Source organism: Anarhichas minor, unplaced genomic scaffold (assembly GCF_050575085.1).
Source record: "Anarhichas minor isolate MPS153535 unplaced genomic scaffold, ASM5057508v1 ptg000071l, whole genome shotgun sequence".
Classification (NCBI taxonomy): Eukaryota; Metazoa; Chordata; class Actinopteri; order Perciformes; family Anarhichadidae; genus Anarhichas; species Anarhichas minor.
This window is the reverse complement of record NW_027466517.1, coordinates 217,155-244,005: the sequence shown is the minus strand read 5'-3', so window position 1 is coordinate 244,005 and position 26,851 is coordinate 217,155. Positions and strand designations below refer to the sequence as shown.

The following is a 26,851-nucleotide window of genomic DNA, read 5'->3' as shown; positions in this document are numbered from 1 at the left end:
AAACAGCGTCAATGGCACAAACAGTCTTTCACAAATCCAACATGCATGCACCAGTTCAACCACAAAGCAACAATGTCATTCCTAAGATATGAGTCGTGTCCCAATACTACAAACCAGTTTACTTAGTGTACGGATCTTGCAGCTAGTATACAACAAATAAATATCATTCATCATTCTGTACTAACAGGAAATGAAGAAGGGAGAAGAAGTGCACCAAGAAATGGTTTCGCAAAGGTGCAGAACTTTATTATGGTTAATAATTTGTTTATTAGGACAACAGTGTCAACTGTTGGCCGTTCTCTGCTGTTCTCTGCTGTTAATCAGGGGCGGAAGCTAACCCAGCGTATGTGTCAAACCAACAAGTTAGTCCTCATCCTGCAAGTCTTTTCCTCTATTGGTGAGGCGTGAATCTCATCTTTATGCGGCATGTCAAACTACGGTTGCAAGTGCACGGCCTGCTTCACCCTCTCTCTGTTGCATCAAGGCAGAGTGAGCCGCCCTTTGTGGTGGATGATGAAAACACACATTGCTGTTGAAGTGCAGATGTGGTGGATGTCCCCCCCCCCCCCCCTCCATCAGCTACAAGAGGGGGCAATGAGATTATTCTGGCTGCACTATAGACTTACGCGGTTAGTGTTTTCTAAACAGGATGTTTGTTTTTTTTACAAGTGAAAAGACCAAAACGATGAGGACTTACTGGCTAGTTCGACCATTGCACATGAGGTCGTCTTAACTACCGCCAATTAAGAGCAGTTCACTGTCACTTTTCTGTGGAAGCATCCAGGACCGCCCCCCCCCCCCCTCCCCCCACGCTGTGAAGTAAACCGACCCGAACGGGGCTAAGGTGGGAGCAACGCGATGGCCAGTGGAATGAAGGTGACACATGGGCACCAACTCACCTGGGTTGGTCTGCCACGCAGCAGCCAGACATGTAGGAAGAGACGCCTTCAGAGGCCGGTTCAGAGCACAACACACGACAAACAAAAAGAACAAGCCCACGTTTACCTGCGTCTGCCTTCCTGTTGTTGCCAAGCAAATACAAAAAGGGAAATTGTGATCTAATCAAGATCTGACTGGCTGCAGTCAAGATTTCCAGCAATATGATGCAGGTTTGAACTCAAATTGTGAGGGAGGGAGGATGGTGGGACTTGAGCCACCACTCGCTACTCTCGGGTTTGCTTTGCAGCAGACACTCGAGTTAGCATGATTCATAGCAGGCCACTCTGAAACCAAAATGACCACAAGGCCAAACCAAGTGAGAGGGGAAATGACTGACTGCACTGACTTGATATAAACCGGAGTGAGGAGAAACTAAATGCAACTCCGGTTTATTAAGCACAACCACCAACTGCATCAGGCATTGGTTTGTTCTCGCTTGTTTTGATTTGCTGGAAAACAACGAGGAACTCTATCTGTGTTTAAAAAAAAGGAAAACATCTCAATGAAGACACGGTTCTGAATAATTAATACGTAGAAACTAGTCATCAGATTTTCAACCCGTGACATTGGACCTTCTTGCATAGTACATGCATCACAGTCGGTGAGGACTAAACAAGGAATACAGGTGAATTGATTCATGATCAAATCTGCTCTCATCACTTCTTTACTCTCAACGTGCATGGTTATGATACGTCTCGGCTCTACTCTGACCAGCAGGGTAAAACCCTCTTGTAGGAACATCTGTATAGGTATCTGCAAGAGGTGTGCGCTGTCAACTCTGCACAGGAAGTCTCTGGGTGTAGTTAACACTTCTACCAATCTGTCAGCATCAAAGAGAAACCATATCTGAGGCGATGTTGTGAAATCTTCTTGAACGCTTGATCAGAGAAATGGAAACGGCAAAATCTGAATCTCTACCAGAAAAAAAAAAAGGTAGCGCGGTTACTAATGGACCTGTTGCGAGTCTCACCTCGTGTTTTAGCTCTGCTATCTGGTCTTTGAGGTCGTGGATGTACTGGCTCGAGTCGGTGTGGTTCAGCTGGCCTTGGACCTTTCCTTCTTCTTTCTGTTAGTAGAAGAGACACGTTTAAAAATAAGAGACACGAGGCGTTCCTGAAATACGGAGGGACGTGAAGATATACATTTTAGCATCTGCAGAGCAAAGTGGTTCAACATGGAACAAAATGATACGAGCAGCATTCATGTACAGGGTTCAAATGTTGTGAATTACTGTATAAGCAGGACAAACACCGACAGGTACTAGAGCCCCACTATTTAAAAAAAAGACGCCTCACAAAGTGACAGATGTCGGGGGGGGGGGACGACACAAAAACAGTGTCATATGTGCTGGATTTCCTCCTGGGGCCCTAGGGATGAGGCAGGTTGTTAGCTTTAGCAGTTAAACAGCCCATGTGATGTTTACCTTCCTCACTGAAGACATCTGCAGGCATTGGAGACAAACACGGATGCTGCTTCAAACCTCAATCACACCCTCGAACCAGTCAGTTCTTTACAGTGAGACCAGTTCAAACCACAGCCCAGCAACACTGAGGCAACTAAAAAAAAAAAAAAAGGGAAGATGCGTGTCCACAGCAGGGGTGGGGTGTCGAGGTAGAGAGGTGAGACTGAGTCTTCTCTGGCTGGCCAACACCCCAAAAATACACATGGGGGTTTCTGATTCCTGTGGTGGGTGGGTGGGGGGGGGGTGAATACGGCAGGTCCCAGTAGGCTTTTTTTTTTTCCTCACAAGAAGTCTAAACAAGTGAGATTATTCCAAGAACCTACTGTTTTTGAGGTTTGGTCGCTGCAAAACACTGCACCAATAAGGGGCCAGGCAGTTAATAAGACTTCCTGGTGTTCAGCTGTGTGGATCAACAGGTGTCAGGCTGTGGCCGGGGGACGCCAAACGTCTCAACAAAAATGTCTCCCTCACGTTCCTGCCCCCTCAGTCTGCAGAGCTCTGTTAAGCTCTAACAGACGGAGGAATAGAAGGAAGAGGAAACTACGTGTAGTGACACCAACCAATGACTAAAGTCAGGCAAAGTGACTTTGTTTACTTTAACCAGCAGCAGTGAACTGAGCAGCCGATCATCACAAACATCACATCTTGAGTAAAATCATGGCTCAAAAAAAGAAATGCCCGTGTTTCAGTTAGCACATTCATATTTACACTGTTTGTCTCCATTGCAACAACCGATAGCTTATTTTTTTTAATCTGCAAAGACGTCTGCGAGGGACGTGTGAAACTGTATGACTGAAGTTTTACTATGACTAAACTTTCAATGGACCAATGAGCTGCCGCTCAATGAAGACCAGATACCATTTGTAAAAAAAAAAATGACCCTTCCAAGTGATTTATATAGAGTTTTAAACTGTCATTAGTTTGACTTTTTGTTTTTTTAGCATATTTAACATGTGAAATCAATGCAATGTATTTTGCATAGCCCAAAATGACAATCTCTTTACCGAGTAAACACGAGGATGTCCTTTAGTGTCTGAAACATTTAGTATAAATCTATGAGCAAGCCATAGAAACCTCAAAATAGACCATGCATGTCACGTTTGGTAGAGCCTCTGCTTCAAGACGAGAAACCACTTCCTATCAGCCCAGAGACTCTGGAGCTGTGGCCTTCAGCCGAGGCCACGACTGTGACAGTGAAGGAGTCCTACACGTTAACCTCTAGACGTCTTAGTCTCATTGAACGAATGTTTTCCATCAATACTCGGTGGTTATTATTAATTTGCATCTCTTGATTAACTCTCTGCAGGATGATCTGTTGAAGGACGATAAGGCACACACGAAGCTAATCTGATCATAAGGTGACTTCTCGCATCATAACGCAAGCTGCAGATGTTCACCGCCAACACGCGTCACTCCATCTATGACGGAGGAAAGCAAGAAACTGATTTATTTTTTCTTTTCTTGTAATTGAAACAGTTTTCACCCACAACTTATAGAGCAAGTAACCAAACCACAGACCGAGAAGCCAACGCTGACACAGTGATTTCAGCTCAGACAGAAGTTAAGATGGAGTTAGCAGCCTCTGCATCGCCGTTCTAGACGCCGATCACTCAATTCAAAACAGGGGAAATAAATGAAGTGTAATGCTTCTGTGCGTTATTGAGAGCTCATTTACGCGGATTGTAAAAAGCACGAGGGCGGTAGTGGTAACTTTGGTGTTGCGTGTTGATGCACCATCACTTAGTAACAAAACCTCAGACCACACTGTGTGATTGTGTGTGTGTGCCTGTGAAGGGGAAGAGGGGGAGGGTTTCATACTTATAAATAGTCTTCAGGTTAGACTCTCTGAAACACCTTAAACTCGGGAATACATTTAGAACGGTACTTTACAAAAACCTACTCCCACGGTCACCAATGTTTCCAACAGACCCCCCCCCCCACACACACTCTATACTAATACAGCCGTGTTTTACTATACTGTCATTCATCGTCCTTATACACCAGCCTCCACTTATAAGTGTCCACAACAGCAGGTATAGATGTTGACAACTACATTATTACAGCCATTTATTGAGTGCTAATGTACTTCTTATAGATGCCAAATAGGGCGACATAAAGTAAAGTGTTCCAAATTAAATAAATCAGTGTGAGCAATGAATACTACTCATACTGTATTTAACCATTCTAGCAATAATGATGATATTATTGTTGTATTTCTTTGTCTTTTACTATAAATTGTTTATTTTATTTCTTCCATGGAGCCTCCCAGCGAAAGCGTTATCAATGTGAAAGTGCTCCTTGAACTGCTAACTGAGAATCATCAGAACATTATTTTGCTTTCGCAAAACAAAAACACACGCGATCGGCATCTGCCTGTTGCTGCACAGCTTTACTCATTTGGAAAGTGAGCCGTGTTGAGCCCACAAACGAGCCTCAAACGTACGTATGATTGTATTGTTTTTAGATAACTTTATCGGTTATCAATCAGAGCTGCTGCGTGTCGGCAGTGTAAGAACAGGCCTGTATTTGTTTTGGTCACCCTTGTTGTGTGTGGCGTTACATTTGTTTGGGGATAAATAACACTGGGCTCTCTCTTGCTTGTGGAGACTGGTTCATACGAGGATGTACGTTTTATGTGTGAATCCGCCCCCAACTTCATTAAATGTCAGTGTCTGAACTGAAAAACTACAATAATATAATCGCATTTTTTGTAGAGCAGCTCCAGACAATCTTTCTTAATATCATCAAATATTACATCGTTTATCATCCAGATTTTAAGTCCCAATGAGATGTAACATTTGAGCAGTTTTAAAGGATGAAAGGATGATTGGATTTGCATGTCTAATGTCTGCGCCACTTTACATATTCATGAGTGAATGAGCAACAGTCAAAGTTAGAAAGAACATGAGATAAGTCAGATAATCTGCGTCATTGGGGCCGTGTGGGTTGATCAGATTTCATTGAAACCGGTGTTTCCTTGGAAACACAAGCAAGCAACACTTCAACTGCTATCAGGTTCAGAGTATCTTTCTATTTCAAACGAGTGGGAGGAGCTCAGAATAAACCATAAATAAAGAAATCTGTCTTGTTAAATAAGCACTTTAGTTCTAACTTAAATATGTCGGGACCAGTAACTCAGAAACAACGTCTCCCTTCCATCTGTGAAAATAAGAACTCATGCACGATTACTCCTGGATGGGACAAGTCTCTCTCTGCCTGAGGGAAGTTTAAATGTGTTAAACGTTCCAGACGTCTCAAGGTGTACTGGGACTTTACCTGAATCTCAAGCTCTGAGATCTGTTGCTGGAGTTCAGCCATCGCAGCAATGTTGTCAGCTTCCCGCAACCTCACTGCCATCACCTCTTCCTTACTCTGCAGATAAAAACAAAAGGAGCTAAAGACGGTTCTCTGCCAAAGCCCCGGGGGGGGAGGGGTGATGCTGAAAGGTATAAAAACACGTATTGTACAACATTTGAGTATTTTCTATTTTTGTACGCGTGAATCATGCAGGTGGAATTTCCTGAGAAAGAGAGAGCAGTTTAAACAGAAATCTAGCAGCATCTCCTGACTTCTTCAGAAACCATCAAAATATATAACAAGACATCTCAGGCATTAAATGATACATTATGTCTAAATCAAGCTCAAGAGAAAAGCAGACCGTGAACATAAAAAACATCAATCTATAATTCTATTTTACACAATAAGAAGAGAAGTATTGTGGATCAGCAGTCGCACCTTGCACTCAATCTCAGCTTGTCTCCGCTTGATCTCTTGCAGTTGCCCAAGCAGGTCTTTATTTTGCACCGTCAGTGTTTGCACACACTCCTGGAGACAGCGACTCTCCTGCTCCGCCCGTCGCAGGTGGTTACTGTGGATCTGATTCTGTGTGAGCACAGGTTGTAAAAAAAAAAACAAAAAAACACAACAACAATATTTTGACTTTGATAAACAATCAATTCCATCCAAAAAGATCTGAGATACTAAAATGGGATGATGCCCGCACACTTTAGTTTGTGAGTTGTTTGGAACAGATGCCTGCTGCCCTCTGAAGGATACTGTGTGACAGTACAGGTCGAGAATTCACTTTTTTAAAGCGTATTTACTGTTAATTAGAGAAACTGTAGCTCCGCCGTACTTACTAAACTCTCCATACTACAGTACGCCTTTTGATTTCCTATGATTATTGGCATTATAAGGCCAGTAAAGCTAAGAATCTGAAAATGCTGGACAAAAATGATCAAAAGAATAATTATCGGGTGTATGTGGTTAAGAAGCTGCTGTGACATCTGACCTGTGTCTCCATCTCCAGCATCCTCTGCCGTGTCTCCCGCAGCTCTGCCTGGGCCTCGGCCTCACGTAGCCTCACGCTCATCAGCTCGTCCTGCAGCTCGCTCAAGGTGTTCTTCCTGGAGCTGTCCTTCCAGCGACCAGCGGTGCGTGCCAAGTGACGCTGAGGAGAGGCGTTACGGTCCGTCACATTTCCATTACTTATTAAACAGATACACTTTCCTTTTTCCATTTCACTGACGGGGACATTCTGCCCTTTCAAAACGTCGGACAGCGATAATGTACGCAAATGTTACATTCTAGACACCGAACCTTTCAGATTTGTATACGTAGACTTTCTTGATGACTGAAGAACTGTTTCTCTAATGTGGTTTTTACACACCCAAGGAGTCAGGTAGTTATATGCTCCTCCCACAATGTGTACATGGATTAAGGACACTCCTCCCCATGACTGAGCCCATCGGCGTCCTATCCTTATCTTAAAGCCAGTTGAACCCTTGCTGTCCCTCAATACCCTGGAGAGGACTGTCCTGTCATTAAATGATTTGTTTTGGCTTCGAGTATTTACAACAGAAATAATGTATTGACATGACATCGACATGTTGGCGCTCACCTGCCAGTGCTCTTCCAGGCCTCTGACTTGCTGCCTCAGCTCCTTCAGGCCGGTCAGAGCCTCCGCCTCTCTCAGCTTCACCCCGATCAGCTCCTCTTGAAGACGCGCCACATTGGTGTCATCTGGTAGCGACGTGTTCCTCTGCACAAGGAGTGTAACAATAACATGTTGTAGAAATGCAGCAGTGGGTGCACAGGGACACAAGCCAGGTTAATGCAATCATATTGTATGTTTGCGAATATTAGGCAGAAACACACCTTTTCAATATCCAGGATCTTGTCTTGCATCTCCTTGAGAGCGCACTGAGACTCCGCCTCCTTCAGACGGGCCTGCACCAGCTCTCTCTCCAGCTGCAGGACGGCCTCCTCGGAGTACCGAGGGGCTCCCTTCTATAACAGGACATGTGCGTGAGCACAGACAGCAAGGCAGAGCTACACATGTTGATGCCCGAGTGTCCTCAACGTTGGCATTTAATGAAGAGATATCGTGATACACAATTAATCAAGAACTTAATTCCCACAGGATTATAGAAAAACAGACTTTATTATATAGTTGATTCACAGACTATTTTTTGGCCCTGCTCTGTTCTTCTGGGAGAAAATACACCTCAATGCCTCTTCACTCTCCACTACTAAGAACTGAACCCTAATTGCAGCGGACACCAACCATTTTGCCTTTCACATCAATATTTCATGACTGCTCATTGTGGAGCAACATAGCAAATTATGTAAAACATTGCAACGCTTGCACATTATCATCTGGAAAGCAACCATCAATAATTAAGAGCGTTCAGGTCGATGGATATGCAACGAGAGGATTCTGTGAACAGGGTGCCGTGTGTGAAATCTGCCGGCCTGTGAGACGACTGCTTGCATATTCATGAATGCTTTTCTGAGAATGCAGTTGGACAGTAAGGTGGCTGAACTGTGTAGTACTCCGTGTCCCAATTTGAATTCATGCATGCCAAAACAGATCATTACCCAAAGCCGATGTGCAAAGTGAGAGAAGCCCTGCTCTGCCACTGCTATGTCATGTTTACAGGCCCAGGTGTCTAGCACAACACATCATCTTGAAAGGGTCGGCCTGAGCTTTCGGCACAACACAAACTGATCGGGGGGAAACATCCCAGTCTCAAAAAGTCTCAGTTCCCGTCACAGACCGGGCGGGATCCGAGCCGGTGCAACCTGCCAGCTGGGGACTCGGTGGCCCCTCCTTACCGCGTGCGGCTGATGCTGCCTGGTGGTTGTCTTGGCCTGCTCCAGCTGAGCACTGGCCTCCTCGCTCTGCTGTTTGACTGTGGCCAGCTCCCGCTTGACCAGGTACAGCTCCTCTGCCTCCTGAGCCCGAGTCACTTGTCCCTTAACATAACCAACCGAGGAGGAGGGGCGTGAGCACGACAAGAAGTGAGAAAACCAGAGGGGCGGAAAGGATGGGCGAATCAGAGGAGGAGACGAGGGATTGGATTTTCTAAGGACATGCTCAGTTCTAGCAACGTGTGATTTACATTCCAATTCCTTTGCTTTCTTCAGCGTAACGTGTGATTGTCTGACCTTTCCTGACATGCCACAATGTGCTATTTCATGCACTTATTTAACAATGTTATCACAATCTGGTTTAGTTCTTAATTCAGAGAATCATTAGAGTTCATTAGATGTCCTTCATTGTACTAATCATGAGCATGCACTGCTAAAGAGAGAGAAGGAAGTTGCAACATGAGTAATAGAGAAAAGAGAAAATGAGGAATATACCTGGATCAATCTATCTGCCAAGGAAGCACTTTCCTACAAAACAGAAATATCAGCAAGAGACAGCAGAGGGAGACAATCCAGAGGACAGTTTAAAGCACACAACAACAAAAGAACAATTGATTGTTTAAGAGAAGAAACGCAATGTTCATTTCCCATCCAGACATATCTGTTTACAGACTGTAGAACCGTGTTTACATTCGGGGGTAGAAAAGGAACATTGCATGCAGGTGTGGTGAAAAAGGGTGCAAATGAGCTGGAGGCGGTGCAGATAAAAGTGACAGGTTTCAGACAGGAAGAAGCACAGGACAGCTCCGGTAGTAAGAGAGAGTGAAGTCTGGTGGTACGGCAGCACAGTCACAGTGTTAAGGAGCCATGTGTTGTTTATCTGAACAGAAGCTATGAACTTTGATGTGGTTCATGTAAACTTTTGAACAGTTCAGTTAGTGGAGAGTTAAAAAAAAAAAAAAAAAGGCGCTGGGAGTTACGTGACAGAGAGCTGCAGCCCCCGAGCTGGTTGTAAGTAACAGACTCATTTAGACCACGGTGTTCCTCCCTGCAGGCAAACATGGCGTAGCCCTCGCTATCCATGGCAGACCTCATGCATGGTGCCTTCACCTGGCAGCGGTAGCGCTCATTCAAAAAGAGACACAGAAAGTGCAACTTGGGCATGCAGTGCTTTGCATCGACAGCATCAAGCCACGGCCACTTTCACGCTCCGAACAGGCATGTCAAAAAAGTATCGGCCTCGGTTAGTGTCTGTTATTCGAGCCACACAGACAGTCACAGAGACACCAAGACAACCTCTGATTTATCTGCGATCAGAAAAAACGTACCATGCTGTACCAGCCAACCAGTGACGGTTTATCATGGAAATGGACTTTCAACTAATAGAGCCCAGTTAGTGAAAGACAAGACTCCTTCATACACAAGAGATGCACGGCGTATGAGCAGACACAGCTGGATGGGGTTAATGTGATGGTGATGGGCATTGTCTGACTGGTTATTCTGGTGACGGAGCGCCTGTTACAGACAACGCTGCACTCACTTTCTCTAGTGTGTCTATCCTCTGCTTCAGGAGCCGGTTCTCTGTCCGCAACCTCTGCAAAACAAGACATTGCAAAAACCACATGAAACAAAACAAAACAAAAAAAAAACACAGAGTGAAGCCTTCAGAGCATTTCTTTTAACCCCCGACAACCTCCACGCACCTTTATCTCCACCTGCTCCTCCATCTCTTTAGATTTGATTGTAGTGTATTCTTTCTCTAACCTGAAAAAAATGTCAGTGAAGGACGTTAGCGCTCACTCACGACATGAAGACAGAATACAATCTGTCTAGCGTGGGCTGGGGTACTGAAAAAAAGAAATGGCAATGAAAACAGGGCCAAATATAAAACTTCTGCAAGAAATGAGACCTGCAAAATGTATTTTCTAAGCCACAATAACAACAAGATAACAAATACGTTCATAGGTTTCGTGCCTCATGGTTACAGGACATTACCGTGACGTCCCAGGTTCGATTCCAGCCGTGGGACATTTGTTGCATGTCATAACTTTCTCTACCCCATTTCCAAAATAAATGCATAAGCAAAAGGAGAGGTTGGTAGGTGTTGATGAACTTACTTTTTCATCTTCTTGGCGTTGTATTTAACTTGATAAGCAGCCAGGATGACCTTATCCGGCCCACTGTCCAGCTGGTGTGGGATGACCCTCTGGAAGTGCTTGAGCACAATAATGAAACAGGATAAGTGTCACACACACACGTAAACCAGCTACTTTCAAATAACTAGGCAGCGTGCTGTCTTAGTCAGACATCAAAGCGCATCAGAAGTCAACATGTACGCAGCAGGCACGGGTCGGGAGACACGCATGCATCAATTATTTGGGTGTGGTGGAGGTTCCTAGACCAGAAAATCTGAGCTGGTTAAATGACAAGTCTTGTGGAGGTCCCGGCTGATATACCTGTAACATTCCCTCCATGTCGAGCTGGATGAGTTCGGTCTGGTTCATCTGAAGGATGGCCAGTCCCACGCGGAAAACTACCTCCAGACCCTGAAGAGAGAGATCACCAGTAATCACTGAGGAGTCATCTTTTGAAAGAAAAAACAAACAATGTTCAGCGTGAAACCTCTTTTAAAGCGGATTGAGGATTTAGGATGTGTTACAACAGGTCTCAAGGGAGTGACGAAACAACTCACAGCCACTATAAAATGTGGAATGTAGAGTTTCCGTTTTCTCCACCAGGTGGTGCTAACGGCTAACGGATAACCTTTCCATGACAGTTACCTTCATGTAATCTAGAAATGTAGACAATCTCAAAGCAGTGGAGGAAACGTTAACCTCTCTAAGTGGAAACACTTGGCTTGAGTGCAAGGGGTTTGCCGTTCCTTTTTTAGATTTCAAATCTGCATACTAATTCCTCACAGAATAAATATATGTAAGCAGACACATGAGATAATTCAAAGATGGTGGTTCTTTTAATCTGACCTCACACATGAAGATGTCAAAGATCCTTGTGGCGACGGGCAGAGGGAAGGAGGTGAGGAAGATGGTGAGGAACCAGGAGGAGGCATACATGGACGTGTGAAAGCTCTGAGCCTGGAAATGCATGTGCAGCTCTGGCAGTTGTTCCTGCGAGGCAAAAAAAAGGGATTCACACTATTACCACTGTACCAGGGAATGAGATTAGCACCTGCCACCCGTCTAATCCAGGGTGAATGTTGGCCGTGGTAAAGATTTTAGGTCAACCGCCAGCACCGCGGTATATTTACTTATCTTAATTAAGAATGGCTTTTTAAAAATAATAGTTCTCAAATCGAGTCTCGTACAACTCACTTAGTGTTGAAGCATTCCACATAGATTTCAGGAATGGCCGTTGGAAATGTTAAGTTACCTGGATCATATACTCAAACTGGTACATGCAGAGTCCCAGCTCAGCCATGCTGGGTTTGAAGAGCTCTCGTAATCTGTAATCCTGCATCAACTTCACGAACACGCAGAAAGCCTCCTCTTCTGGCATCTAGAAAAAAGATGATTGAAATAACAGGATGAAGTCAAATCTCAAATTGTTCTGTTATTCACTAAAACATGTCAAAACTGTTTGCTGGAAGCTGGTGAATCAGTGTGTTTGTGTGCGCGTGTGGTGAAGATTGGATCATTACCTGCATGAGCAGCAGTCCTACAATGAATGCACTCCCTTGACAATAGCCAACCTCACGGTCAACCAGAGAATATGCCTGAGGTAACAGATTAGCTTTGGATGAGTACAAACTTCATTATGCATTTACTGTACTCAGTTATTTTCCTTAACACGACTTCCTGTTAAACACCTCTTTTTTGATACCTGTACACGCGCTTATCAGTTTATCTGCAAACACAAATGGTGACCTGCCTTCATGACATTGAAGAGCACTTCCTGGCCCAAGCTGTCTTTCTCTTTAAAGAATTGGTGCTCGGGATAAGTGCGCGCGATGTCTCTGCGAATCAGCTTCTCGCAGGGCGACGTCATCTTCAGGAGTTCAGAGTACTGATCCTTGACGGGCATGTTCTGGGCGTTGCACAACAACTGCCACACTATTGCCCGAAAGTGGTGAGGAATCCCACTTCTGACAAGTTCCTGTGGAAAAGAAGAAGGATAGATGACTGACGATAATCTAGCTGTATTTTAAAGACATTTATGAGGAATTTAAAAGAGCATTTGGGGGGGGGGGTCTTTGTTCATTTTTTGAATGTGGACAACAGTGTAAGAGAGTAAGGAAACTCCTCGGCTTCATGTGGAAAGAACAGACACTTGCATTTCTTACAACAGGATACAGCCTCGGCCATGCTTTGTGCTCTAGTACTTATCATCCCATTTCAGCACAGTCTGCATCTCATAACAATACCATTTCCACTGACAAATATAATCTTGTCAGTGAGGCACTTTGCAGAGCGATTTGTTTCCATATATTACTGCTGATACAATTTGATTAAGCAATTTCCTGTGCTGACAGGGAACACTGGTCTTTCCTGCTTGTGTGTGTGCATCTGGTCGGTCCAGGGTGCATCTGGAGCAGAGGTCCACCCACACAGGCTTTCAGCAGGGGATCCCTCTCGCCTCTCAGAGGCCAGAGAGAGACAAACCAAGCTTTGTGCTGGAACAATGCACCGTCTCATGTCTTCACTGCGTCTCAACGAAAGCTGCTTTCTGAGGCGCTCCGCCACGTTAACACACCTCTTTGTATATTCTAATCAATGCTCCGTGACAGGCGACAACATCATCAATGACTTCAATGTTCCCTGTTTTCCAGAACTTGTTCGGTGTAGATGTGCAGGAAATCACGACACAAACATCACGTTTAGCCATTTTATTCACCAAATGAAATATATTTCTCTTCAGCTGTCGTGGGTATTGAAAACATGAAGACATCAGGGGTTTTGCTGACAAGTGCAGAAAAGTGCTTTGCGCAACAGAATCGGTCTTTCCCCGTAAGCCAAGGGGAAGAAAACACTCATTTTGTGGAGGCCTCAGCAGTTATGATTAACCTCCCAGTCTAGATGCCGCCATCTGGTCATTACTACTTCTGTTAAATTACATAATAACACCCATGCATGTTCACAGGTTCTGAGCAACACTTCCCCATTCACGTGGCAAGAATAACAGAAACCCTGCCCATGCAGAGGATGTTCCATCAAATTTGCATGTGTGTGTGTGTGTGTGTGTGTGTGTGTGTGTGTGTGTGTGTGTGTGGTTTCATCAACGGGTTCATGCAACAGCAGCTCGTTTTGCATGTGAACGGATTACAGAAAATGGACTTTAATTTCGACCGACTATGAGAAAGGCATAATCATGGGTGATGATGAGGGAGTTTTAAGTGTCACCATGACTGTTGGGCTGCTGGGGTGTAATTCAAAGCAGAGCAATGAATGGACTAGAAGCATGCTTCATCCAGGAATAGTTTGACGTGGCCTTCAGGACCTGCTGAGCAGCGGTACATAAGAAAACTACAAGTTCCTTGCTGAGCCACTGCCATAATGTCTGTTATCCAACAAAGTACTAAACAGGGTTTCCTATTGTTCCACTGTCCTGTAGTGTAAATCTAAACTGCCAGCGACTGGGCATATGATTATCACAAGACCTCGGAGAGTAACAGTAGAAACAAGCGACCTAATATTAGCTTCAAATGTCAAGAACTAAAATAACAAGTTCAAGCACAACACTACAGTGGCACCTACAACAAAGATAGCCTGGGGACTTATTTCTGGACGGAGTAAACACTCAAACAGATATGGCCATTGTGGCATTCAGAGGCTGATACGAATGCCTGTGAAACGTGTCTCACGAGAGTCGAGAGCTGAACTCTCTGGTGGAGTTTAAAGCCATCTCCACTAAGGCTGCCACTAAAGACGATTTCTCTAACGATTCATTAATTGACTTTTAATCTAAACGGTTAATTTCTCCCCCCAAAAAATGAAGTTGTATTATATTTTGACAAACTGTATCCTGCGGCCCAAGATAACATGTAAACCTATGTTTACATGTTAAAGTGCTAAAACGTAGGTTTGTATGTGCTATCAAGATGTGCTACTTGCGGTTCTGGACTTGCAAAAAATATGTTCCCAATATTCTTACAATATGGAGTGAGTAGTGGTGTAATATAAAACTATTCTGCAGTGGGAGCATTCTCTCTAAGGGGATATTGTTCGACATAAATATGTTACCCCTGAAATCTTAAATGAAGATATTATAATAGAGAATCAACATATGCTGCCCATATTCTTACAGAGCACTGAGCCCCGTTTGTTATCAGAATCGGTCGACCCTGCTATCGATTCGCGCTACGGTAGCACGGCGGCATAAGTTGTCGGACCGAGCAATGCCGGAGTGAGAGAGGGTCCCGTTCATCCGCAAGCACCGCCCACAACGCAGTGACACAAAGCGGCATGCTTCCTTTAAAACTCTTTTTCAATGTTATTTCTAAAGCAGCAGGCAGACACGCTATGGTGTTATGAGTGTATTTAGCAGCTATAAGGACAAAATATATATATATATATTTTTAAAAATATGTGTCGGTTTAAAATATTGATGTTGAAGCATTTTTAGCGTTGCCATGATCAATCATGCAGAGTAGTCGCGGCCGCCCTAATTTGCATCCAGAATATCATTGGAGCCCCCGTCTCTTTATCCTGGAATGCTTTTATTCTTCTCAAATGGACAATGATCTCTAAAATACATTTATGAAATCATAGCTCTATGATTGTCTTAACCTTGTTCTCAGCCGACGGGTCAGATGTGTGTCAGTAAGCTCCTAAAGCAGTCGGGGGTCAGTACGCTCCTAAGCAGCGCTCCACAGGTAGGCCCGAGCACCGGTCTCACCTTGAGCTGCTTCTCCTTCTTCTTGCGCACGTCCTCCCACTCGTTGACGATTCGTCCCCACAGGATCCACGAGTCCTCCTCGAGGTGGGAGAGGTTGGAGGAGGCAGAGGAGCTGGACACCAGGGAGGAGCCGCTGTTTCGCCTGGAGCCGTTCATGGAGCGCAGCGACTTGCTGTCAGTCTCCAGCAGCCTGTAGGGAAGGTGACCGTTAACACTGCGCACACACAGAATATTGGGTTTTAACCGTCAAGTCCACTAACAACAAATGCTTGTTTCAATCATTTATCAAAGTCAACACGTGTTGCTACTTGCAACTGCTTTAAGTGGCTTATAAAAAACCATAACAGGTCTATTATAAAAGCAACAATGCATATTGGATGTCGGTAAAATATGAATTTCCATCATGGATGGCATTTGAAGTGCATTGTGGAGGGATGACAAGCTCAAGCAATGCATTCCTCAGCAGGTTAATCTAGCACTGTATCACTCTATCACTCTTATCAGTTGGTCGCTGCAGTTACTGACAGAGTGACCCAATCAAGGATCAGTGTGCAGAGAAAGAGAAGCTCGTGATAGACACACAAAGGCTCAGACACCTGATCTCGGAAAAAAAAAAAGAAGAAGCCTGGGCCTCTACACTGGAGCCTGTGACGTCAGTGAGGGTGCTCCCAAAATGTCTAGGGTTACAGCCCTATGTGGGTCGGGGGGGGGGAGCGAAGTGGACTGCCAGAGACACCAGCTTGCAACGGAGCTCCTTCACTTGTATTCAGCTCTGACGGAGAGCGAACAGGTTCGTTCAAGTTCGTTACAAATGGTCACACGTGCTGCAGGGACGGGCTGCGTTTACACATGAACATACCTGCACCTCTGCAAATAATTCACCAGTAGTCAAACACAACACAAGTCTGAAGCTTTACAAACACAGAATAGCAGAACACTGCAGTGAATTGGTTGCAGTCGAGCAATACTTGCAGGGTTTAAAAAGAGAGTTTGAACGATATTTTGAGCTCGGACGAAATGCCAAACCATTAGTTTTACATTCGTTCCCCAGCATGTGACTGTTACAATATCATGACTTCAATTTGCAGTTCATTACAGCAGGACAACAAGCTGAAAATACTTTTAACCTTACCAAGCCAAACTCATGGTGTTCTCTTCATGTCTCTGGTTTCTAGGAATTTTGGAGCAACGTCTTGTCTGATTTACAGATTGGAGCGGTCAGTGCGGGACTTCCTCGTCCGTGTGTCACTACTGAACGAATGCTTGAGCCTTTTATCTGCTCTTTAGGGTACAAAGGCCTTCACCAAACACACAAAACACCCGGTAAACAAGCGCAGGAGGCACCGTGGTATCTGTAACAGACATGTGAATACCAAAGTCCTCCCTCCTGTTGTCGCACTCGTCTGTCAACACACATGCGCACACACACACACACACACACGATTATAAGATGTGCATGTTTGGTAAGTATCAGCATGTTGCTACGGCGGTGTTTCAAAAGAAAAGACCGCATGATCAATCAGAAGCAAAGCGTGGCAGCAGAGCAATGTTTTAATTAACAAGACGTTAAAGGGGCCCTGCTGTGTGGAGGCAGGGGTCAAAGGGCAGAGGAACAATGAGCCCCTCGACACCACGACTTGTGTTTACCAGACGGGAGTCTGCTCAGAGCTTCATGAGGGGAATCAGGGAGAAAATTAAACAGTGAAACTGGTTAGTTTTGATCTCCCGTTATGAGGGAAAAGCGCTCGGCATTCTGGAGCGGTCGTGGGTGTACCGATGAGTCACCGACATCTGCATTCAACAGAAAGCGTCGCTGTCTTCCTTCACTGGAGTTAACCGTGACACAATCCCCCCAACTCTGAACCGAGCGCTCGGTTTCCATGCTGCCACGGAGTGCACTAGCCATGGGTGAGAGTCACAGCGGAGGAAGAATTCACAAAGCTGGCAGTAGAGGGGCGTTGTGTCACCCTTCAGCAGCACTGGGATCTGATGTTAACAATGAGCACGTCAGGGACGGCCCAGAGAACACGCATCTCAACTTACAAAAGACTTGTACAGTTCAATGTGTGGCAGATGCACAGAGACGCAGTACAGAGGTGCATGACATCTGCAATAAATTAGGAGCTCTACAACTAAGCATGCTACGATGTCGATTTGTGGAGATATTAACAATTTCATGCAAAGGAGGCTCTTGTTCTAAGAGGCAGGTTTACGGACTTATCGGTCAACTTGCAGGAGGAAAACCAGGAGTCGCCTCAAATCTGAGCCTGTTCTTGGTTTTAATTAGCACACTTCAGACAACACAGCAAAACCCTCTTCTTGTAACAGGGGCCTGGGAAAAAAGTTTGTGAACTCCGCCATGGATGGCCAAGACACATATTGTGTGAATAAACTAGTGCTGGGCAAGTTAACGCGTTAATTTCGCGTTAACGCATTCATTAATTAACGCCGACAATTATTTTATCGCATTTTTAAAATTTATTATAATTTTTTATTTTTTTTGAAAGACAAGAGACAACACATATACATAACAACAAGAGGATGACAAGAACAGTGGGATAAAAGCCAGCAAACATCCTATAGTCAGTTGTGTGTGTGTGTGTGTGTGTGTGTGTGTGTGTGTGTGTGTGTGTGGTGTGTCCTTGAGCCTTTTGAGATGGGAAAAAAAATAATAATAATAATAATAATTAAAAAAACAAAAAAAAAAAACAGGTAAGTATTTTTAATTTATTATTATTGTAACAGACTGTCTCATGTTTATTGTTTTGTATTAGAGATATGATATGTCCCTTCAGGGTTGCCGTAGAGAAAAGGCGACTTCTGCTTCTGGTCGAGGGGGGGGGGGGGGGCAGAAATAAAGAGAGAAGCTGCACCAGCTGTTGCTCTCCCTGGAGACTACTGGACATCGCTGCTGTAAAGTCAGCAGACACTCAGATCTCCGGTAAAGTCAGCAGACACTTACATGTTAGTGCACCTATATGCTGAAATTCACGGTAAACGCATTTAAACGGCACAGATCGGGAGCGAGCGAAGGACTTTGAAAGTTAGCGGAAAGATTAACGAGACAACATCCGGTTTCTTCAGACGAACATCCGGTTTTCAGAATAAGATGCCAACAAAGTATGAATTATATTCACATTAAGTATAAAACATGCTACCTGCATCTCGCGAACCAAATGTTATTGACCTTTTGTTCATATAGCAGTACTTCTAAAATAAAAGTGCGCAATACACTACTTTTGAATTCATTATTGAACTTTGCCATAACAATGCGATTAATCGCAAAAAATCCATGCGATTAATCGCGATTAAATATTTTAATCGTTGCCCAGCACTAGAATAAACACAAGCACATCTGGCTCGACATCACACAGAGTTAAAAATGCTGAGTAAGAAGAAAGGAAGCAGCAACACCACTTTTAGGGGATAACCCTCCAAATACTAATCCACCACTCTGCATGCAATAGTCCACAATACCAACAAGTAACAACAATTCAAATGTACAATTACAATCACAATGCATTGCAAATTGCACCTTTAGAATCAATGAGAGGTTCCTGTTAATCCTGCTACCTATTAGAGGATGTGTTTTCTGCTCTTTCACTCCCTGCAGGTAGTGCAGTCTACCACCCACATCTTAACCTTTATAAATCTTGACCCAGGTACTGTTAAACCACAGGATGACAGGGTCTAACGTGAGGCTATAGTCAAATGAGCAAACCATCTCTCTCGCACGCATGCACGCACTAAAAACAGACCCACGACTTTGCCTTCATGTGCGAGGAGCACACACTGACAAAAAGCACACAAACCGTCCAAGAACAAAAACTCAAAATCTTCTCAACAGACGAGCTAAACCCCCAAAAAACTAAATTGAGATTCTTTTCTTCCGACCACATTTGACTCTTTATATTCTCAACTAGTTGGCAAGTCTCAACCTGTTGTGCGTCCCTCTCCTGTAGGTGTGTGTGCATACGTGATCGGGTGGGGGATGTGCAGAATGATTCTACGGCAGTCACAGTGGTGCGAATGTGTAACGAAAACAAGGCAAAGAAAAAAAAAATTAATGGTTGATCTGTATATCACTGTAGCCGGACCAACAGCAACTGTAGTACTTCCTGAGGAAGTTTAACTTGTTTGGGGTGTAACGCTTTCACTTTTCTGAGCATAGTAATCTGTCTCCTGGTGCTGAGAACCAGCTGCACGGCACAAAGACAGTCCAGTGATCTCACAGGCCAGAACCTGTCTCACATTGTTCAGCAGGAGGGAGAGTATCCACCCTGTCCTCTTTGTGTACAGTCTGAGCTGCTTCCCTCAGGCTCGCAGTTAAAAGGTCAAATTGTTGATGACCGTTGTTTTCCGCCGTTATGTTAATATAATAGAAGAGAACTCAGCGAAAGGCAAACTCACACTGTTGTAGTTCAATGGGTCTTTTAAGCAAGGGCAGCTTCAAATATCTCAATATATTTTAATATATCTCCTCAAAGCAACAAGAAGATAAATCCAACACTTTTCCTACATATTGTGCAAAATTAACTTCCTGTACATTTGTAACAGAGATGCACCGACACCAATACTGACAACGAATATTGGCCCGTTACCGGATCAGGTATCGATGACAATGGCCTAACGTATCGGACACCATTATTTTAATAATAACAATTCAGTACATTTGTATTTATTTCCCAAAAAAAACAGCTTGTGTGATTGTCAGCCAGCCTGTGCGCTCTATATCTCTGTGTAACTAACTACTGAAGACGTGGTATTAATCCAGTGGAAATCTACGCTCTACCTCACAACGTGTTCATCTGATGGGCAGGAGAAGCTTAAGAGACGGACTGCTCACCTGTTCTGCTCCTCGAGCTTGGCCAGCAGCTCCACATCGTCGGGACTAATCGGCGCCGGCGAGGACGGCGAGAGGGCGGGCGAGGACAGAGACGTGGAAGAGGAGGTGGCGGTGGTCTGCAGGGACGTGGGCGTGGCCACCTGGCTAGCCATCTGACTGACCGTGTGGGACACCGAGTTCTTCACCCATGAGAGAGTAGAACTCAGCTTAAAAGCAACCTTGTCTGTCGCCACCTGCAGAGGATGGAGACGACATTCAGCAATGTTTTTGGGAGCATTTTTTATTTTCCACCCGCATTCACAGGGCAGTCTAGCCTGAATCAGACAACTTCTTAACTTCTCTCCATGTCAGTTATGTTTTGCTTGCAATCAAATTTAAATATGTATTTAAACATAATTTCTGGCAGAACCATGAAAAAGCTGCACTGGTAGCACAGATCCAGCAGTCAGTATCGTCTGGATCGATTCAGCGGCTTAGTTTTAAATTGAGCAATTAGCAAATTAATTACTCTATTTCTGATACCAAGATCAATACATGAAGTGACTTTTCCAGTGTTTTAAATGATGGATTGAGTGACAATCACCAATGATTCTGTCAACTCACTCAATATAAAAAATGAGATGCTCTCTGAAGATCATCATCCTACATGATTGACATTTCTTTACCTTTAACTTTGACCAATCCTCTGCACAAGTACAGTCCGGTGTGCCACATGTAATAGTTCAGTGTCACTGAGGAAGAGCTTCTTGTAACACCTCACCACCAAACACAGGTCTGAATGCATTCTGTCACAATGTAACAATAACCTACAGCTGACATTTGACACACACAGCAATGACAACAGCATGAAGAATTGAAAACAAGTATTTGGATCGGTGCTCAGCAACGGCCAATCTACTGTCCACACAAGCAGGGAGGATGTGAGTGCCTGATGCACAATACTGAAAGCTGAATGCAGGGAACCGTCTACTCCTACCTGCTACTCCAAATAATCCAAAATCATTGGCTTTCAGCTGCTTATATACTCCATGAGGAAGTCCAGTATGTATTTATTAAGAGAAAACCACTACTAGAAATGAAAAAAAAAACATTAAATTGAAATGTCAGAAACAAGTTCTATCCTGACGGAAATCCACTCGTCAGACCTTCGGCCACTGATCTGTAGTCATCTGCTGATCACACTGTCAGGAAGGGTCAAAGTGCTCCACTAAAGATTATACCACTTCTTTCTAAATCAGCGTACAACGGGAAGTGGACCTCTGCGCTCAGCAAAAACTCACCTCACACCTGATAAAGAAACGATTTGCCTTTGGTTTCAAACCAACAGGAAGTCTGAAGACTGCCACCAGGCAGGATACTGAACATGTCATGTATCTTACTGTGTCTATAACGATGAGTCACTTTTCTGTGAGTATCAGAAAAAACAAAGGAGGAGGAGGAAAGGATCGTGGTCAATGTGGTGATAGGAATGTGCTATAGTACACACTGAAAATAGCTGAGCTCAGGGTTTTTTTAACCCTCCTGCACACAAACACTGAGTGACTTTACTGTTTATTTATCTGTTTAACAGCTGGTTACCTTTGTAGATGTAGATATAGGGTACCGTAACAGAACAGTTTTGGACGATGAGGACAATTGATAGCGATCTTGAGAAGTGTGTGTAGGAACAGGACAAATGACTATGTCCTCATTCTTAAATCAAACCAGTTGCAGTGTACCAGGCGCCCTTGTGGCCCAGTGGTTATGACGCAATGAAGATAAACGTCCCAGGTGTTATTCCAACTGGGGACAGTAGTTACAACACTAGTTGTGTGTCATCGCCCTCTCCCAAAGTATCCTGTCTGAAGCATATTTACCGACCTTCTTCAACAATCTGACATGACAGGCAGCTAAACCAACAGATCCACATCCTGTAGATCCTACAGGCTGGCTGCATTACATGAGCCTGGAGAGATGACACCATGATGACAACTAGGTTATAGAAGGCAACACTCACTTTGTAGGGAAGAGCAACAAAGGTCTGCAGAATATGTACGTAGATATATTTTAATACATTTCATTGTAGATTTTTTTCCGATACAAACACTTGAGTGAGCCAAATTCCTCCCTACTTGATTTCTGAAAATGTTCAGTTTGACTTACAAGGAACATGTAGATCGCGGTCTTACACATCAACTGGTACTGTAATCCGACAATTAAAATAGTGATTTATCAATATGACAGATGATATCCGTCTATGTCACTGTGATATCAATATAGGAAGACCTTCAGGATTTATCTTTAGTCCATACAACCCACTACATTGCTCACACAAACAATAGGACAGGTATTGTGAAAACACAGGTTGCATTTACTCACTCCGACTGCCTGTAACAAAGTTAGCACCAGACATACGCTGCTCACAGAGACAGAATATGTCATGGGTGTGTGCGTGCGGTGCACTCTGACTCAGAAGGCCATCAGCACATTTGTCCATCTCAACAGCAAAAGCAATTACGGGAGTCAAATTCATTAATACATAATTGAGCTTACAAAGAAACGACAGAGTCACACTGCGACTAGATTCACCTGACCGGCACAATAAATGCAGGACGTCTAATCGTATAATACACTTACACATAACTGCAATTAACTTGATTATTACACTTTAAAAAGGATATTGAAAGTGAATTATTTGTGTGAAAAGAATTAGCAATGTTGGTAAATGTGAACATTAATATAAAACTGATCCTGAAAAAAGAGTTTGTTTTCACTCCACCAACTCTTTTTTTGTTGCCTCAGTGAGCAAAGCTAGCATTGTGTCTGTAATCTCTCTCTGGAAGCAAAGAAGAAGAAGTAAGGGCATGATGTGGGATGCCAAGCAGAACTAACTGGGGAGAGAAACGATGAACCAAGTGGAGGTACAGCCTGGACCGTGTTTATGTGCTCTTATTAGGTCTGATTAATGATGTACCTCATTGATAATTAACCTTATTAATTGGCTTACTTATTTATAAAACATTGGGGAAAGAAACAAATACCAGTGTGCCTTATTGTAGTTCTTTTAAGCAGACTAAAAATGTCCTGAAAACTAATTCAGGGACCAAAATACGAGCAGCAAAAAAGAAATCTACATTTCTTCTAGCAAGCCCGGCAAACTGAAGCAAGGCTTCCCTGTAAATCCTGGATACAGGAGATTGTTTCTACTTTTGTTTGTCAAAGAACTCAAAGGGGCCCTGAGACGCAGCGCGCATAGCTAATGAAACGCACAGCAAGGCGAGAAGAAAGCCTCGGCGAAACAACTTCAAGACGATTGGGGAACTGAGAAAAACCAGAGGCAGAACAGAGACGCGTTTCCTTTTTCCCCCAATTCAAAATGCACGGCACCCAACAGATAGCTCAGTGCTGTCAGACGGACCAGGGGGAAGAAAACTGTCATAAACTCTTAAGCCAGGACAAATGTAGAAGTCGTTTTAAAGTCATCATCTGAGGTGAAAAATAAGACTTAATTCATCTCGCTTTTACTTCTCTTTCATATTGCTATTTCGAGGCAGTGAAGAAGAAGAACACAATTGTCTGTGCCCAGCAGGAGAGTCTGTCTTCAGGGAAACAAGCCGCCCATGAGCTGTGTGAGGGTATTAAAACACAGGCCTGACTTTACAATGACAATGACACACGGACACAGAGGTAGAAAGGCCTTTCACTTCACACACAGAAGGAAGCTCACATGTTCCCAGAGTACAATCAGCATCTCAATGGTCTTGCTGAAGGCCATTCTTCATGATGCAGCCACATAATGAGAGCGAAAGACACCGGCTATTATTTTACACTTGGCCTGCAAACCCTGCACTGCAAAAAGTAGCCTTATTAAAGAAGAAGTTTTAATCAATAACACCAACACATACATTTTAGGCTTGGCTAGTTTATTCTGTGGGAGTGACAGCTAATGTCAATCTAATACACCAACTACTTGGCTAAGCATTCTGCTGGGAAAGCGTGCGCAAACTCCATTGTCTCCATCAGTGACTGGCATTTGGTCTTCCACAGACTACTTCCTGCGATATGCCCATATGTGGCATTACTTGAAAGGCTCACTTCTTTCACTTGCACTCACTTTGTTTGACAGATGCCACGACTTCTTAAAGTCACTCAGCTGTTTATTATTGTTTATGTTTGTGATACCTCCCAAATAATACTACTGAAAAGTAGATACAAAGCAAACAACATACGGGCTTACACGCACATCTTCTGCTCCCTTCTTAGTTCCAAAAGATGTATTATTACTCCCTAAAGCACGATATGTTCCTCAGCAACCATACTGAGGTTGGGGGTCAGAGTAAAGCTTGTGAAGGTTTCCATCGCAGCTTCATGGCCAACTCTAGTCTCACAGGCACGAGTTTTACACTGATAGAAGTGTCACTATACATGATAAGCTAAGCACAGAGAGAATTCTGACAACAAAAATACATTTATATGAAATCAACCAAATACATTGAAGGGTTATTTTTTTTTTTTTTTCCTTTTGAGAGGACTAAATACTTAAATGTATTCTTCTTCTTCTATTAGCTCTAGTCATTGGTAGAGCACAATGTGGATTCACACTTCTGAGTTCATAAAAGGTGAGGTTTTAGGTGAGGAATCTAATATCACTATAACATTACATTTAATGGATCCTTATGGTTGGCATTAGTTTGGCTCTGCATACAAATAGCCCAATTTTCCCAGTTCACTGGATCAACATGCTGTGACTAGTGTTCAAGTCATGATCATCAAGTTAACCAAAAACCTCCTTTACTCTCTCACGACCTTGTCCTCACATATATTAATCAGACCTGGTGTGGCTTACTGTAATACTTCATGACAGTCGAGTAAGAAGTACTTTCTGCAGTTAAGTAGTTAAACTTTGGGTAAATCTCTGGCCCGAGAGCCGCGTTGTTGTAACTTGCAGGTCACTTCTCGGGAGTTTGAGTTAAATATATCCTTCACGTGAACACCGCCAATGCCACTGCTGAGCAGTTTAAACCCTTTGCTGGGGCCACACATCATGCTCTCACCAAAAACATTTGGTTTACAGGCAGTGAACAGAGGAGCGATGCGTCGGACACAGAGAAGATCCTTCTATGGCTCGCTGGTGTAGTGAGCTGAAATGGAGATCTAGCATCAAATGCAACAGTATACAGCGTCTTTCTCCCAGAAAGCTCCGACGTTGGCGAGCTCCACGAGGCTTACAGTAGAGTTAAATAGTTACATCGGTAAGTTAACTCGACATTGCCAAGAAGAAGAAGAAAAAAAAAACTCATCAAACCTAATTATATTTTCTTTCCAGGCGATAGCTGGAGCCCTTCGCAAGCCAATTAATTAGCTAGTTTTTCCAACTGTAAGCTAAACTTACAATAGCTTGACTGGAAACCTGTGACAAAAGCTAATATTGCGCTAGCCAAATGCAAGAGTTTGGGATTGACACAGTCTACTTTCTCGATGTAATGTCATACAACTCACTTGAACTGATACGGTGGTAACTTCCAAGTCGTTTTATGAGTTAGTGTTCACGCCAGTACTTAGTCAGAGCCCGAAAAAAAAAGACCATCTTTACCTTGAAGCGTTTTCAACCAGCCGCAGCGAACGTCGTCTGCTTCCCATGCACCAAAGTATAGTCCTACTGTTATTAGGAAAAGACTGGTTTTCCAACACTTTATCAGAACACATCAGCTATTTTTTTCCAAGTTAGCATAGCTAGGTTTCCACTTGAAAGCTAGCCAGTGTTGACTTAGCTAGCTAGTTCCCATTGACTCCCCGGTCCAGCCCATGCAGCCGTATAATACGTGTACACAAATGTCTGCAGAGCGCAGACAGACGGCGGCGGCCTACCAAATGTTTACATCGCACGGAGCATGCGCCCTCCGCTCAAACCTGACACAACACTACCACCAAGTGTTCATGACGAGGAACTGCACATTAGAGACCTTAAACTAGGCTATATATTTTCCGTCATTCAGAAAGAGGAAATACTGAATTAAAAAATATTTGTAGGTGGAAGGAGAAGTAGAAGTAGAAGTGTAATTATGTATTTTACTTTTGTTGCAAACAAACTTCTGACTATATAACACAATTGACTTTGTGTTGGATAATAAACAATCTAAAGTGGGGTCAAGCATGTCATCCTGGTTGGACCATAACTGCATCACTGTAGGCTAATAGTTGCCTTACAAACGACTAGTTGAGTGCCAGACTATGTCATTATGGTTATCCAGAGGGCACTGACGTGTATTTCAGCTATGGCCACAGCACCACCTGGAAGCTAGCTTTGTTTGACTTATCTTTACTTACTTTTATTCAGATGTTTTACATTGATTTTTGGAAACTGTACATGTCTACTGATGTGGGCTAGCAAACTGGTTGGAATTTGAAATTGACACCAATATCAACATTTGGATATAAAATTTTAAATCTGGCAGCACTCAGAATAGAGAGTATATGACAATGTGTTCAGGAAACAGGAGCCAAGAAAAGGGAGCATCTCAGATTCAGCCAAACTCATTCTTTCAGCACGTATATGATTACATGTCACCTCACCTTGAGAGTTATTCAAGTAACAGTGAAGTTTCAACCCAGCACATTAGGTC

General features: G+C 43.6%; 1 protein-coding gene across 5 annotated transcripts in view; it reads right to left on the bottom strand.

Annotated features, from left to right (window-relative positions):
* The window catches only part of evi5b (ecotropic viral integration site 5b), a 31,217-nt gene that overhangs the window by 2,003 nt on the left and 2,363 nt on the right, over nt 1-26,851 (bottom strand). Inside the window, exons 2-20 of one of the 5 annotated variants that reach the window (XM_076079204.1) lie at nt 20,250-20,482; nt 15,404-15,593; nt 12,440-12,664; nt 12,210-12,284; nt 11,942-12,067; nt 11,536-11,679; nt 11,011-11,100; nt 10,672-10,769; nt 10,258-10,318; nt 10,095-10,148; nt 9,050-9,082; nt 8,519-8,659; nt 7,559-7,690; nt 7,302-7,442; nt 6,693-6,851; nt 6,137-6,283; nt 5,678-5,773; nt 1,910-2,005; nt 900-945 (exon numbers count right to left, since the gene is read on the bottom strand). In XM_076079204.1, coding sequence (XP_075935319.1) covers nt 900-945; nt 1,910-2,005; nt 5,678-5,773; nt 6,137-6,283; nt 6,693-6,851; nt 7,302-7,442; nt 7,559-7,690; nt 8,519-8,659; nt 9,050-9,082; nt 10,095-10,148; nt 10,258-10,318; nt 10,672-10,769; nt 11,011-11,100; nt 11,536-11,679; nt 11,942-12,067; nt 12,210-12,284; nt 12,440-12,664; nt 15,404-15,593; nt 20,250-20,401 — 2,206 coding nt within the window. In that variant the 5' untranslated portion in view covers nt 20,402-20,482. Of the gene's footprint in view, nt 1-899; nt 946-1,909; nt 2,006-5,677; nt 5,774-6,136; nt 6,284-6,692; nt 6,852-7,301; nt 7,443-7,558; nt 7,691-8,518; nt 8,660-9,049; nt 9,083-10,094; nt 10,149-10,257; nt 10,319-10,671; nt 10,770-11,010; nt 11,101-11,535; nt 11,680-11,941; nt 12,068-12,209; nt 12,285-12,439; nt 12,665-15,403; nt 15,594-20,249; nt 20,483-25,821; nt 26,069-26,851 lie in introns of those variants that run through there. The other 4 variants (XM_076079205.1, XM_076079201.1, XM_076079202.1 and 1 more) reach the window with 4 other exon arrangements.